The sequence below is a fragment of the Pseudopodoces humilis genome, chromosome 2, assembly GCF_049639895.1.
Source record: "Pseudopodoces humilis isolate 2021_Gansu_Grassland_sample_001 chromosome 2, ASM4963989v1, whole genome shotgun sequence".
NCBI lineage: Eukaryota > Metazoa > Chordata > Aves > Passeriformes > Paridae > Pseudopodoces > Pseudopodoces humilis.
This window is the reverse complement of record NC_142201.1, coordinates 5,044,146-5,059,622: the sequence shown is the minus strand read 5'-3', so window position 1 is coordinate 5,059,622 and position 15,477 is coordinate 5,044,146. Positions and strand designations below refer to the sequence as shown.

Below are 15,477 nucleotides of genomic sequence, written 5' to 3'. Positions count from 1 at the left end.
TTTTTACCAAGTGCTTTGAAATTTTCAGCATGAAGCAGAGCTGTAAGTTTTCTACCTTATTTCTAGCATATCCAATTTGCATGGTGCCCCTGGATGGAAGAGGAGGGTCACCTCCCAGTGTGCCATGGGCTGTGATGCTCAGGGGAGAGTTTTCCAGTCAGACACCCATCTCCTGACTGAAGAACTACCTGTCTGAAAAGAGCCTGCACTGACTGCAATAGAGAAGATAAAGATGAAAAACAGATATGGCAGGCATTATTCAAGACTTATTTTTGAGACCAGATTGGAATTTGACTCCAAGTGTACAAACATTTTGGTCACCTGCTGTGTGGAGGCTGAAGATCTCCCTGTTTGAACCCTGTGCATCTGCTGTTTCACATCTGACCTTGAGAGGAGTCTCTTGGCTGAGGTTCAATCCTGAACAACCTCCTTAAGCCTTGGTGTGCCAAAGGGAAGCTTCCCAAGCCTCAGTTCCACATGGACCAGAGATAATGGCACTACTGCAGATGTATTCTGAGCTGCAATAGTACCCCAGGGCCGCATTTGTATATGGAACATGGACCTATTGGAGAGCATCCAGAGGAGGCCACCGAGATGGTCAGAGGGATGGAGCACCTCTCCTAAGAGCAAAGGCTGAAAGAATTGGGATTGCTCAGCCTGGAGAAGAGAAGCTTCAGGGTGACCTAATTGCAGCCTTCCACTACCTGAAGGGAGCTACAAGAAAGATGGAGGCAGGCTATTCACAAGGACCTGGAGTGACAGGACAAGGGGCAATGGCTTCCAATTGGCAGAGAGTATTTTTAGGTTAGATATTTGGAAGAAATTCTTTACTGTGAGGGGAGTGAGGCACTGGCACAGGTTGCTCAGAATGTGACTGCCCCATCCCTGAAGTGTTCAAAGGGAGGTTCAAAGAATGAGGCTCTGAGCAACCTGGTCTAGTGGATGCTGTCCCCATCCATTGCAAGGGGTTGGAACTGAAGGATCATTATGGTCCCTTCCAATCCAAACCATTCTGTGGTTTTTAAATATATATATTTTCTCCTTATTATTACTTTTGCTGCTGTCGGTGCCCAGCTGGTGGACCCAGAGGGCTGCTGTCCTCAGATCGGGGTGTCCCCAGCCTCTGAGGGGACACTGCAGCATCCCCTCCATCACACCCTGGAAAGCAGGGACAGGGAAACCGGCCTTACGCAGGGAGAGGCGGGTCCGTTTCCTGCTGCAGCACCAGTGCAAAGGGTGCAGTGCATCCGCAGCCCCCCTGCGCCTTGGGATGAGGGAGAAATGCTTCCCTGCAGGGCTGCAGCCGCACTTTTCCTACTGCCAGCGGGACTTCCCCGTCACACCGCGCCAGAGGTGCCTCGGTGGCTGGGGACACCGGGGCTCGGCACCCCCGCCGGCAGGAGCGGCGGTCACCGGGGGGTCACCAGCGCCAGGTGCTGTCGCCGGGGCGGTGCCGCAGTCGCGACATCCCCGCGCCGCGGGGGCGCCCCGGCGGGGGCCCCCGCCGCCGCTCCGGGGAGCGACCCCGCCGGGAGGGCGGGCCGGGCCGGGCCGGGGGGTGGGCAGGTGCCCCCCCCGACCCCCCCTCCATCCCTGCCTCCCTCCGCCCTGACGTCACCGCCCCCCCGGGTCTCCCGGGCGACGGCTCCATCAGCGCCCGCGTCAGCGCCGCCCGTTCCCTGGCAACGTCCCGGTGTCTCCGCTCCCCTTCAGCCCCGCGCCCGGGCGCGCGTCTCGCTGGCGTCAAAGTGACGTCAATGGGCCCGTCTCGGCTTTCGGCGGTGGGCGGGGGGAAGAGGCGGGCGGGGAGGGCGGGCGGTGCGCGGATGGAGGCGAGGGGCGGGCAGGGCGGGGGGCCGGGACATCCCGCGTGGTGCCGCCTGCCCCCCGGTGCGCGCTCGCCCCGCCGCACTCGCTGTCCCGGCCGCCCGCCCGCACAGCCCTGCGCGCACACCGCGCTCCGCCCGCCAGGTACGAGGCGGCTCGACGGCCGCTCCGCCGGGCTCCGCGGGGCCGCGGGGGGGGCGGGGGCGGCGGGGGGGCGGCGGGGGGGGGCGGGGCGGGCGGGGCGGAGCGCGGCTGACGGGCGCTGCGGTGCCGTGTCCGTGCAGGTGCCGCTCGGATGCTCCCGTCCTGAGGCGCTGCCCGCCCCCCGCCTGAGCCATGGTGATCATGTCGGAGTTCGCCTCGGCGCCCGCGGCCGCGCACGGCCAGCAGCGGCCCCTGCGAGTCGGCTTCTACGACATCGAGAGGACCCTGGGGAAAGGCAACTTCGCCGTGGTCAAGCTGGCCCGGCACAGGGTGACCAAAACGCAGGTGGGTGCGAGGGGCCGGCGCCGTCGGGGCGCGGGGAGGGAGCGCGGCGGCTCCGCGGAGCCCCGCGGGCGCTGCTGCCTTCGCACGCCCGCGGAGATGCCGCGCTTCGCGGGGACTGCGACTTTTCCCGCTGGGTAGAATTAAAACTCGGCCAGAATACGGGCAAAAATTCCCAGCCCGGCTCCCGCGGCTCTGAGTGTTACTGTAGCTTCGTTGAGTTTCTCTCAGTTGGCTAAAAACGCACTGCAAATCGAGGATCTCTTGAAGACTTCAGACGTTTTGGATTTTTGTTTTTTGGTTTTGTTTTTTTTTTTTTTTATTCCGTGCTCTTCAAGAACAAAGAACCTGGGGTCTTATTTGCAGAAATATTTTTTTTCCTTGGCGTGCAGCCGTATTTATATTTCTGGTGCATGTCAAAGTCGTCTCAGTCACTACAGTAAGAGATAGTCTGTTACAAGAATCTGTTTTTCACTGGCATGGGACGGATTAAAAGATTTACGGAATCCTGTCCAGTGCTAATTTCTGCAGTTCTGTTCGCTACCTTACGTGTAATCCTTTGACGTAGAAAAGAAAAACGAAAACGTTCTGTGCTGTGAATTCTGTGCGGTTCAGAAAAACAGAATCAGCTTTGTCAAGTCTGTGCTTTTTTAAAAGCTACTTTAAAAGCTACTTTACTTGGATTTTGTGAGTGTTGTGTTTGTACGGGGGTGTGTCTTTTTTTTTGTCTTTTTTTTTTTTTTAGCATATCTTAACAGTGAGAGTACCTGTTTTGTAATACCTGGGGTTGTTTTGTTATTATTTAAATTTGCAGGTTGCAATAAAAATAATAGACAAAACAAGGTTAGACCCAAGCAATCTGGAGAAGATTTACAGAGAAGTTCAGATAATGAAGCTTTTGAATCATCCCCACATTATCAAGCTATATCAGGTAAGAGTCCAGCTTTGAAGTGCAGCACGTAGATAAAATATGCTCATGATCTTCTCTGGCATGTGATTTTTAAATCTAATATTTGCAGAGAGATTGCATATTGAAATACTGAAATACTTCTTGAAAAACGTTTGAAATAAACTGTGTTTCTTCAAAGTCATTCTTCATTCTTTGAACAAGGTTCTGGTACATTAGACAGCTTTTTGACGAAGTGCACTGTAAAATTTGCAGTTGCAACCAGGCTGACGTTTGTTTCAGACTGAGGAACGGGTTATCTGAACTTCTGCGATTAACTTGCCTTTCCTATCTCCTCTCCTTTTCCCAGTTTAGAGGACTGGAACTTCTTACGTGCTTTAGATAAGAGGAAGACTTAAACTCATGTTGGGTGGTAGAGAAGGAAGCACTAAAGTTGAATTTGCCTTAAGCAGAAGGGATTTAAAATCACCAACAATTAAGCTAAATTAATCTAAGTAGAAAGTCTAAGTGGAAATTTAATCGAAGAATTAGATTAGTGAAAAAGGAAAAGGTGGAAAATGTTAGTCTCTTAGAATATGTCAAAAATTACCTGTTTGTGTAGTTTTGAAAGTGAATTTTAAGTATCTTTCCCCTGCAGAGTTTCACAACATGAATTTTGATTTAGATTTGTTCAGTTTCTGCACTGACAAATATTTTTAACTGTAGGAACAAATGAATGTGTTGTGCAGAAAGCAGGATCACATTTGTCTTGTGAGCAAGGACTGCTTTGCAAATTCTAAATGTTAGCTCTAAGTAGCCTTTGGTATAAGTTCCTCTTAATCATTTAAATAATGCCGTGTGGATTTAAGGTGACGGAACAGTTTGGGTTGGAAGGGACCTTTAAAGGTCACCTGGTGCAAGCCCCTGCCATGAGCAGGGCAGAGGAATCTGTCTCTCTGGACCTGTCTAAAAGGGCAGAGGGGAGAAAGGTGGAGATGGATGAAGCAGCAGGTCTGAAAGTCTGTGTGCAGTAATAAACACTATTATCAGCTGTGATCTTACTGCTGGGCTTGTTAGCTTAAAAAAAAAGAAAAAAAAAAAAGTTTAATTATAATTACCATGTAAGGCTGAAGAGCCAGTAAGGCAGGTGCTTAGGCAAGGCATTCTTTTAAAAGACCTTGACACACATGAAGTGTTTGTATTTATAGTGTTACCCATCATAACAAACATGATTCTGTGTTAACAGCTGACGTCAGGGTTACCCATGGGGCAGTATAGGACATACAGAAACATGCTAACAGTTCGGTTGAGTTCATTTCAGTGGAATGATGTGGGTGAAAATACTGTTTCAGAGCATTTAGAAAAGCAGGTTAAATTCCATCTCGTTGAACCACTTCACTTGATGCAGCAAATGACGTTGGTAGGGGACCATAATTTCTTTTCAGTGAAGTTTTCTTTTCTTTGTTGTTGTAACTGATGCTTTACCTGTTTGGTAGAGGCTGAGAAGCAGGGATGGAATTAGATGACATACCAATGTAGGGTGTGTGTTCTTGTATTATTTCATCATTGTTTTAGTTTCAGCACCGCGTCTTAATTTCATCCAGCTGGCAACTTTCCCAGAACACTTTCCTTCAGTTTTTTAAACTGGGAACCTCTCTTCCTTTGCTCCTTGTTTGTTTATTTTCATTTTGCCTCTGTGTGTACTTGTAGCGAGGGGAGGACAAGAGTCTTTGAAAAAGGTTACGTGTTGGGAGCCTGGAAGTTACAGCCTTTGAAGTAGATGTGAGGCTTTCTGGATTGTTAACTTGTTGTGAGCCTCCTGCTTCCAAAACAAAGTATCTGCCCCTTGAGAGGGAAGTGTTTCCAGGGAAATGTTGTATTCTGAAATCTGAAATGCAACATTTCAAAGGTGTGCTGTGGCAACTGAAGAGGAGCTTGGAAACCTTCAGCATCTCTCATTCACCATTTGGATTTTAATTATTCTTTTTTGTTTTCCTGCAAAGGCAAATCTTGTGAAATATCAAAGCAAGTTGATACTAGATTGATAGACAATATATTGACAGTTGTTGATGTGCATCAAGCAGTGCTGTTGCACAAACAGCAGCCTGTTATCACTTGCACAGGAGGTTCCCCATGTCCCAGCCAACTCTAGACAGGAGCAGGGGATCTGATACCACTTCTTGCTTTGTCCAGTTTGCAGCTATCTCTGCTGATCTGAGCCCCCACTAGCCCTGAAACAACTTTGGATAAACTTTTGAGTTTCTTTGCATGTTCAAAATATGTCACTTTAATTGTAAATCTATATATGCACATGTTAACAAAAGAGGAGCATATGAAATTATCTAAACACTCATCTGCTTTCTTACAGAGCTTAGGTAGCTTGGTAATGGTGAGAAGAACAATGGCCTGGGAAGCCATTGTACAATGTAGGCACATAAACCTTGATTTGTTACGTTTTTCATTATCAGTTTGCTTGGAAAGAACTCCGTGGTGCAAAATTAGATGCTTTTACTGCCAGCTGCTGCAGCAAATATAAAATCAAACAGATATGTTTGAGAATTCACATAGAAAAACAAATGAAACTATAAAGCTCTGCTTTTTTTTTTTTTTTTTAATTGTGTCCTCTTTCCTCTTGTGTCTTCACAGGTTATGGAGACAAAGGATATGCTGTACATTGTTACTGAGTTTGCAAAGAATGGAGAAATGTTTGGTAAGTCTCTGACTGAGCTCTCAGTTCCTTAGATGTAGAAACCATGGCTTTATTTTGTCATTCCTGAGTAACAGATATATTCTAATTAAAAACCCAGGGTCTTCTGTTGCCAGCTGTCAAACAGCAAGTGCAGCACCTGCAGGATTATGAAAAATTTGCTTGGGGTGTTTCTAAATCCTCTGTGAATTTGTCTCACAGATCACCTGACCTCCAACGGGCACTTGAGCGAGAGCGAAGCACGGAAGAAATTCTGGCAGATTCTCTCAGCAGTGGAATATTGTCACAGCCACCACATCGTGCACAGGGATCTCAAAACAGAGAACCTCCTGCTGGATGCTAACATGAATATCAAATTAGCAGGTAACAGGAAATAGGAGGTCACTTTATAAAGAACGTCAGGCATGTTGCTTAGACATTGGGTTTCCCTAGGATGATCCTATAAATGTATTTGTGTTGGTGTAAGTGAAAATAAAATGATAGTTACAGATATTTCTCAGAACAGATTTTGTGAACAGAAGGGAAGAGCTTAAATGAATGGGCAGAAAACAAAGCAACACATCTGTTCCTTTCTCTCCATTTTCTGCTGCTTCTGAAATATTAGTATGTGGCTGAGTGTTGTTGTCTTACCCCAGATTTTCACCTTTATTTCAGACTTTGGCTTTGGAAATTTCTACAAGTCGGGAGAGCCCCTCTCCACTTGGTGTGGAAGCCCACCCTATGCAGCTCCAGAAGTTTTTGAAGGCAAGGAATATGAAGGACCTCACCTTGATATATGGGTGAGCTTGCTATTCCTCAGAAACTGCGTTTCACACTTTGTGAGGGTCTGTGGGCCTTCAAACTCGTTGTTTTTCCTGGAGTCACTCATGTGCTGTGCTGTTTTCTCTTGGCAGAGCCTTGGGGTGGTTCTGTACGTCCTTGTCTGCGGTTCTCTGCCTTTTGATGGACCCAATTTACCAACTCTGAGGCAAAGAGTGCTGGAGGGGCGGTTCCGCATCCCGTACTTCATGTCCGAAGGTGCTTTTTTTTCAGGTCCTTGATGTTAGAATAGGTGCTATAAAGGAGTAGCTGTCCAGATTGCAGCTGGCAATTATTTTGGTTTTATGTACCCAGTAGTTTCTGTAGGGCAGAAGACATTTTCTTTTCTGGGATCTGCTTTGTGGTGCATCTAAAAGGCTGCAGTTTCCTTTCTTGGAATATCCTTATGGCTTACAAAAATACTTGACTCCCTAGCTGGAGAAATAATCGCTCAGAAAAGAGAAAACAGGATTTTAATGAGACTAGCCTGCAATGCTGACATAGGTGTAGTTCTCATAAGTTATTTTATCTATGCAGAAGGGGTGTATTCCAGTGTGGCTGTGCTGCCAAGGGGAGCAGGAATAGTGGGACTTAGCAGTGTTTCCTGAGAACTCCAACAGTTTCTGATGAGAAACATGAAACTGAAGAGTGTTATCACCTCTCTCTGATTTGGTTTCAAAACCAAATGAACGTGCCTCTGTCGTCACGTGGAGATTATCTGCTGAAGTCTGAAGTTTATCAGTTACAGCCATGAACAGCTCTATTTCCTGGTTATAAGTAAATAATCAGTGTAAGACCAGGAACCTGTATGTGATGGGGTTCTATACTATATTCTGACCTATTTTATGTGGATGTAATGCCATTAAACCTGCATCCTCTCAAAACCAGCTCTTGTACAAGGTGCAAGGCCACCTGGTATCCAGTACAGCTTCATTTCCTCTAGCGAGATGTTGTTTCTGTGATATGTATGTGGGCATCTCTTGTGCTGTCTGGAATATCTGATAGTCAGATCAGGCATCAGCTGCTCCCAAACTTTTAATTCATGTCTTCATAGGCATCTTACACTGCTGCTGGGAAGTGCTCAGAGCAGTAACCTGGGGCTGAGCTGGTTTATTTTGCCCGTTGCTCATGAGTTTGTCTTTGCCACGCAGACTGTGAAACACTAATCCGACGGATGCTGGTTGTGGACCCAACCAAGCGGATAACCATCTCCCAGATCAAGCAGCACAAGTGGATGCAGGCTGACCTCTCCCTTCAGCAGCAGCAGTCCTTGTCCTTCTCCATGCAAAACTACAACTCCAACCTGGGCGACTACAACGAGCAGGTCCTTGGGATCATGCAGACCCTTGGCATCGACAGGCAGAGGACCGTAGAGGTGAGTTCTTGCCCTTTAGATACATCTTCAATGACCAGCAGAATGCCAGTGGTGCAGTCATGGGTCATTCAGTGACTGGCCTTGATCTGCTGTCACAGCATAAAATCTTCACTGCCCTTCTGGATTTTGCTTGGTTTTTTGACTGTGCTACTCTGAGCCCTTAGGTGATGAGTTTTGGCTGCTTACATCCCCAGTTACCTGTAACTCAAAAAGGCCCTTCCATTGTCTTCCAGTCTCTGCAGAACAGCAGCTACAACCATTTTGCTGCGATTTATTACCTGCTCCTGGAGCGCCTCAAGGAGTACCGGAGCAGCCAGGTGTCCGCTCGGCCGGCAGCCGGCCGGCAGCCGCGGCCCAGGAGCTCCGAGATCACCAATGCTGAGGTGAGGAGAGGCAGCTTTGCATCTGCTTCCCATGTAACTGCCAGGCTTCTGAAAACCAGTTCTGATAGTGGTGCCCTCTGACAGGACACAGCCTGCTGTTCTTCAGCAGGAGGCTGAGTGAATATTAATGCCCTCTTTCCTAGGAAGTGACCGCAGGTCATGGTCCAAAGAATAGTCTGCCTCCAGTGCAGGTCAATAATGAGCCACAGGATTAGACTTCTCATGGAAATCTGCCCTTTTAGGCATGGCTTGGTTATGTTTCTTTGTTGCATATCCTGTAGGTTCCTCAGAAGTAGTCTATGAGTCACTTAATGTGTTTTTCTGACATTCTTATTATTTTCTTCGCCCCCACCCCCTTTAAAGTGCGGTTTGGGTGCCTTTGCAAATTGCACTTCCAGTTAAATTGCCTAACTTGTGAGGAGGAGTTCTGTGTTTGTGTTGGCATTGATGGATTAGCTTTGTTCATTTTCATAGAAAGCATGAGGAGAAAGCTTGCAGGGAAGGTGGCTCTGAAATTCTGTGACTCTCCAGTATCTGAAAAGTCACGTGGAACTGCAGTGTGTGTGATGGCTTCTGTGCATCGCTCTCTCTCCAGATGCCTCAGGACAGTCTCACTAGTGAAACCCTGCGATCATCTCTGCTTTACCAGCAACCTCAGAGCCTGATTCAGCCATCCTTGCAGGCAGAAATGGACTGTGACATAAGCAATCCACTACAGGTTGGTGTTCCCAGCTAAACTCTGTGTTGCTTTTTTATTTTTTTTTTCTCTGTTCTGCCAATCCACAACAATGGGGCTTGTGGCTTTTGTTCTCTTCCTCCTATGTTTTGTTTGGCATTTGGGCATAGTGTCACATACCCCCTCAAACAATATTCCTTCTGAAGACATGCCACAGAATTGTGGAGAGTATTAAAAGGCAGTGCAGAAATAAGGAAAAGGCCCTGAAGTCTGTGATCTGGCATGTTTTCCAGCCTGTGTTCTTCCCTGTGGATACCAACTTCAACGGGCTCTTCCGGAACCGCTCCATCTCCCCAAACAGCCTGCTGGAGACCACCATCAGTGAAGAAGTGAGGCAAGAGAAGGAGCTGGAAGATGAAATTAAGGCATATGACCACCCCATCTGCATCCCTAGCAACACCAGCAGGAGGCACACCCTGGCTGAAGTGACCACCCATTTCTATCAGCACGTCCCTCCATGTAAGTAAGTCTGGGAGAGATGAAGGGTGTCTGTAGGCAGAGGAAAAGAGCAGAGAAGCAGTGCCATGGAGCCCAAATGCTGAGGGAGAGTGTGCTGATTTTACTACCTTGACTGGGGTAGGAAAGTCTAGAAAAGAGGCTTGTAGTCTGTCCTCCCCTGTTCTGTCTCCCTACAGATAAGCAGGGCCCTTAGGGAAGAGAAGTTGTGCTGCTGCATTTCACCTAGATCTCTTCAGAGGGGAGCATGCTCACAGGGAGAACACTAACCTGGTCTGCTTGCTTCTGCTGTTGTACTGGGGGTGGGGAAAGTGCCTGAATTTGACAAAAAACACCTCACTGATTGTGTTTGGTACATACCCAGACCCTGTGAGCCAACTAAATAAGCACAACCATTCACATAACAATCGTCCTGGTTGTGCTAAAGTAACGCTATGTGCCTGATCCAGCACAGCCTGGTGATGCTAGCCAAGCCCTGCCAGCTGGACAGGAGCCCAAACTGAGGTTATTTGTTGATGACCCCTTGCTGGAGTCAAGCCCTGGGACAAGAAGAGTTGCTGGACACCTCTCCAGCTTGAGGCTGTTTATTAGTGCCAGTGTAGGTGGGCAGAAGGCTCTGATGTCATGTTTGTTCCTTTCTGTACTCATCTTGGGAATGTTCTTTCTCTCCTTCCTTCCCCTCCATAGGTATAGTCATTTCCTCCTCTGCCAGCCCCACAGAGGGAACTAGCTCAGACAGCTGCCTTACTTCATCTTCAAATGACAGCTCAGTGGCCCTGAGCAGCTGTTTGGCAGGTCAAGTAATGACGGGGAGCCCGGCCACGGCGAGGATGACGTCGCCTTTCCTCTCTTCCCAGTCTGACGCTCCCGTGTTACAAGCCCAGGGCTGCATGGGAGGTGCTTCTCTGCTGCCTGTCAGCTTCCAAGAAGGAAGGCGAGCATCTGATACCTCATTAACTCAAGGTAATGTCTTCCTGGCTCTGTTGATGACAAATTGCACCCTCCCAAGAGCTACTGGGAAAGGGTAGGGTGCAGGGAGGCTTGCTGTCTGTAGTATTGCACTGAGGCTGGACACTTGGATATTTTGCTTCTTGTGTTCACGGGCCCTGAGGCAGGGTGGGATGGCCTGGGGAAGGTGCCTGGAGGAAAGGTTCTCAGACACTGATTCAGCCTGCCCATGGAGATATTTCTGCTGCCATGAGTGGGATGGCAGGCTCCACCTTCCTCCTAAAATATGGGGTGCACAACGTCATGATTTCTCTCTGGCTTTTCCTACACCGTGCATGTCCATCTGCACAAGGGTGCAGCTGTCCCACTCCCTGTTCTGTTACCTAAATCCTGCTCTGACCAGCAGGCAGAGGGTGAACTGGAGTCTCTTCCAGCCCAGTTCTCACACCCAGGAAGGCAGTGCCCAGAAAGGCTGATCTGTACTGTAGGCAAACACTGTGGAGGATTAAAGTGCATTTCTTTTCCTCGTGTCCCACAGGCTTGAAGGCTTTTAGGCAGCAGCTGCGGAAGAACGCTCGAGCCAAGGGGTTTCTCGGCTTGAATAAAATCAAAGGCTTTGCTCGGCAGGTGTGTCAGTCCTCCTCCTCTCGGGCAGCAAGGAGTGTCATGAGCCCTTTCCAGCACACACAGCCCAACACCTGCATGTACAGCAGCAGCGGGAGCAGCAGAGAGGGGAGAAGCCTCCTGGAGGAGGTGCTGCAGCAGCAGAGGTGAGGGAGGAGCTTTGGTGTCTTTTCATTTGGTTTCCTTTGGGTTAAGGGTAAGCAAAGAGGGGTAAACACGGCAAAAGAGGTTGGGAGTTTGGTCACTGGGGGTTCCTGTCCTCCATCTTTGCTGTGTGGCAGTGGGTAAACTGCTTGGCTTCTTCTGTGGCTTCCTGCCCTGGCACATGTAACACAGGACGTGCAATTCCACTCAAAAATCTCTATGTTCAAATATCTGGAGGTTGCTGAATTGAGAAGCAGTTTGGTAGTGTGGGGGAAAACATTGCTTCTCCCTACTGCAAGCTGTGTTTTTCTTTGTTAGTTTTGGGAATGATTTCTTTCCTCCTCTGCCTCCTCCTGTAATTTTCCCATGGCAAGGAAGTGAGACCTTGTAATTTGGAAAAGTTACAGCCCACAAAGGAGGCACAGTTCCAATGGCCTCAAATGTCATGTGTGGTGGCACCTCTTCATTCCCATAGAAGCAAGATGGAAAATTGAGCTTCCGGTTTATCTGCACACATTTTCTCTAGAACATCTATTATTAGGTGGCCAAATCGTGACCAGATAAACTTGGTTGTGATAGTTGCCCTCTACAGAATGAGGGAAAGCCTGGCATGGGCAGCTTGCTCTGATTGTACTGGCTGGGGTAAGGAGAGGTTCGATAGAGAGAAGGAAACAAAGGGGAAAGTTACGGTCAAAGTTAGGGGCAAGATTGGAGGAAAAAGAACATGAAATTATCCTAGCAATGCAAATTAACCTCTTCCCCCTTGGATTTTGTTCAGAATGCTCCAGTTCCAGCATCACCAACTACTCCAAACAGCTTGTTCCCAGACTTCCCAGACACCCGCAGCAAGCAGCATCTCCTCCTCTGACGGGCCAGGTACCTGCAAAGCCTCCAACTCCATTCTGCTGTCGGAGCTGCAAAGAGAGAACTCGTTTGAGCTGGCCTTTGCTGGCAGCAGCCAGCTGCTCCAACCTCATTTCTTCGGTGTGAGCGTGTCCCCGGTGTCGTCGGCCGCTCACCTCCTGGACACTCACCTGTACATCAGCAGCAGCAGCAGCGTCCCCCCGCTCGCCACCACCTTCTCCCAGCAGCAGAGCTTCTCCGCGCCGTCCCCGAGCTACGACGCCGTCACCCTGCAGCACGGGGACTGTGAGATGGAGGACCTGACTTCCAGCCAGCTGGGGAAGTTTGTGCTGGTCAAGTGAGAGCTTTGGGCCGCTCTCGTTGCGGGGAACTTTCACCTCTGTTCCGTGGCTGGCTGGCGGCGTGGGGACGAGTGACTCTCAGAAGCAATAAATTTTGAAGTATGTGAAGATGCTGTCTGGCTCAGAATGCTGGCAACTTTGTAGGACTGAAACAAGCAATATGTATGTCTTTTTGCTTCTACTATTCTTGCACTGAACAAATACGAATAGAAACTGATTTTTTTTTTTTTTAAAGGAAAAAAATAATGATGGGGCAGATGGGTGGGGCATTTGTGGGGGCAGGGAGGGATGTGGTTGGGGAAGAACTCTTCGGTACTGTACTCAAGTCAGACCAATACAGCTCTGCTGTTATGCAAGATTAGCAGCTGTCAGAAGTGGTGACACAGCAGGGAGAGGCTTTTCAAAGAAGGGACCAGAGCCTCCCTTTTTCACAATATTCATTTATGGGTTTGTGAAGATGATTACCTCTTTTAAAAAAAAATAAACAGAAAACCAGTGGCATGCAGCATTATGCATTCATAGGAGACAAAAATGGAAGCATTGCCATTTGTTGTTTTTCCTTTTCCCTCCTGTTAACACTCATTTTATTTAAAGGAACCAACATCCCCATTCCACACCTCCCAGATACACATACTTTAAATGAAAACTGTGAACTTCTTGCTTGATACATCAGCTGGAAAAGCTCAGCAAGCCCCTCTAATTAGTACAGAAGCAGTAACTATTGGAAATGTATCCCTTGATAATCAGGATCTAAATTGCATAATGCCTGGTCTTTTGCAGGGATGTTTGGGAGTGGTGTGTGTGTGTACATACACACAGGTGCACACATGCCTATATTTTGTTGGTCTGGGTAATCTTTAGGAATCTTTTTATAAACTCTTAAGTTTGTTCATATTCTTGCCGAGGCACTGAGGAGGGGAAGCAGCAGCACCTGTGGGGTAATGGGAAGGGTTTTCTTTCTAAAAAGCCCTCCTGGAGGTTGCCTACAAAGTTGCCTGAGGGGTATTTCTTAGTGCTGCACATTGTTATTTCCGCTGCTAATTATGTTTTTATGCATTTCATTATCAGGGTCCAAACAGAACTGATTCTTGGGGAAATGTGCAATATTGAGGTTATAATTATATACTGACAAAGACAAAAGGAATAGGCTAGAACAGAATTCTACTCTAACAGAGTACAGCTTTTTCTGAACAAAACTGTATTAAAAGTGAGTAAAACAGCACAATCTTTGGGTGTTTGTTTTTGGTTGGTTTGTTTTTTGGCATATTAGCAAAACAAGGTTTTGCATTAGACAGGTGTTTTTCGTATGGTTTTTAATGCTGTATATGTATATAAATAGGAAGCAGAAAACTATATAACACTAGTTATTTTTTATATTTTGTAACATGCTTCTGTTGTGTTTCTGGTATAAACCCCAACTCCCCTCCTGAGGCAGACCATGACTTCTGTTGCTGTCAATAGAGGTTGTGCTGAGGTATAAAGGGGAGGACAGGCCGTGCTCCTCCAGACATGAGCTGGGGAGTGCATGCAGACTTTGGAAGCAGGTGAGCAGACAGTGAGACAGCTTGGCTGGGAGCTGCCATCCGAGTGTCAGAGCGTAGCTGCGTTCTGGCTAAATGCTTCAAGGACCCATCTCCCTAGTGTGACACAGGGTGCCTTCAAGTTACCTTGGCTTCGTGCAACCTGCAGTATTACACATTTGCAAATAATATAGAGACCTGTTCTGGGGTTTTTTTTGGGTTTTCTTTTTTTTTTTCTGTTTGGTTTGTTTAGTTGTTTGTTGTTTTGTTTTTTTAAGAAAAAAAAAAAAAGAAAAAAGCCAAAGATTGACTGGGTTAATTGGTGAGGGTGGAAAGAGTTGAAGATGTCACGTGGCTCTGTCTGTGGCTCTCCATAAACAACCTCTTTATCTGTGTGTTATATCTGTGTCTCTGTATCGGTGCATCTCCAGCTTGCCACTGCTGCTCCAAGATCTGGAAGCTTCAAAGTGACAGAAAATTGCTCGAGTTGAACTCCTGTTAATGAGTGGTGCCTTGCAGCAGAGAAAACACCAAAGTCTCATGCTCATTTGTAGTGTGGGTTTAGAAGAAAACAAACAACCAACCCCCCAAAAAACCCAACCCAAAAAAAGAGATTGCATGGAGATGGCTGGAGAGGAGGGCAAGAAGAATCCAGCTTGTCACAAAGCAGCAACTTGGCCTTCAGTTTTGTAAGGGGTAGCACACGTACTTAAACCACAGAACTTCCTCCAGTTTGTGTTTTGTTTAATGCCATGGATCTAAAGGCCACAGATTCTTTTGTTTCCTGTCCTGAGCAATGACAAGCACTTTACTTTCATAGTATTTTTTTTTTTCTTTTCCAATTGCTGTAGAACCTCTTTGGAATTATTGCTGGAGCAGAAGAGGTCATTTTAAAAAGTCTGGGGTTTTTTTGTAGATATCCTGACAGTGCTGTTCTGCAGACTGCAATGCAATAGGGTATTTAAAGACACTACATGACTGGTTTAATTGAGATGTATAGTTTATTTTTTATCATGACTGAACAATCATTTTATTTCTTATGTTAAAATGAGAGGTGTACACCAAAATGATTAGTTGATGTGTTTTATTTAATATTTAAATAAAAAATGTTTTAAAATTGTTGTCCCACATGTGATTCTGTGGAGTATCTTCACCCAGTGCATTTATGACTTGCATAGTCAAGACCCATTTTCAAGCCAAAGTCCGTAGGACATTACTGACACTTTCTATTACATCCTAAATGAAGAGGGATGGCGGGCTCACAAATCTGATAATGGGATATTGAGCCTTTTGCTGGTAGGCAATCTGTCTGAATTTAACCCAAGACTGTGGTAATCGGGTTATGAAATGCAGCAGGAGCAGAGGTCCGGGCAGTGAGGATG

At 47.2% G+C, this 15,477-nt stretch overlaps 1 protein-coding gene across 1 annotated transcript; it reads left to right on the top strand.

Annotated features, from left to right (window-relative positions):
- Positions 1-1,846: 1,846 nt before the first annotated feature.
- Positions 1,847-15,223, top strand: SIK1 (salt inducible kinase 1). The gene is made up of 14 exons (XM_005526521.3): positions 1,847-1,971; positions 2,112-2,316; positions 3,128-3,244; positions 5,846-5,909; positions 6,108-6,269; positions 6,561-6,685; positions 6,800-6,923; positions 7,856-8,079; positions 8,313-8,462; positions 9,058-9,180; positions 9,432-9,657; positions 10,342-10,617; positions 11,141-11,372; positions 12,149-15,223. The coding sequence occupies exons 2-14, from the start codon at positions 2,164-2,166 to the stop codon at positions 12,573-12,575; spliced, it is 2,403 nt and encodes an 800-aa protein (XP_005526578.2). The 5' UTR covers positions 1,847-1,971; positions 2,112-2,163; the 3' UTR covers positions 12,576-15,223.
- Positions 15,224-15,477: the final 254 nt, after the last annotated feature.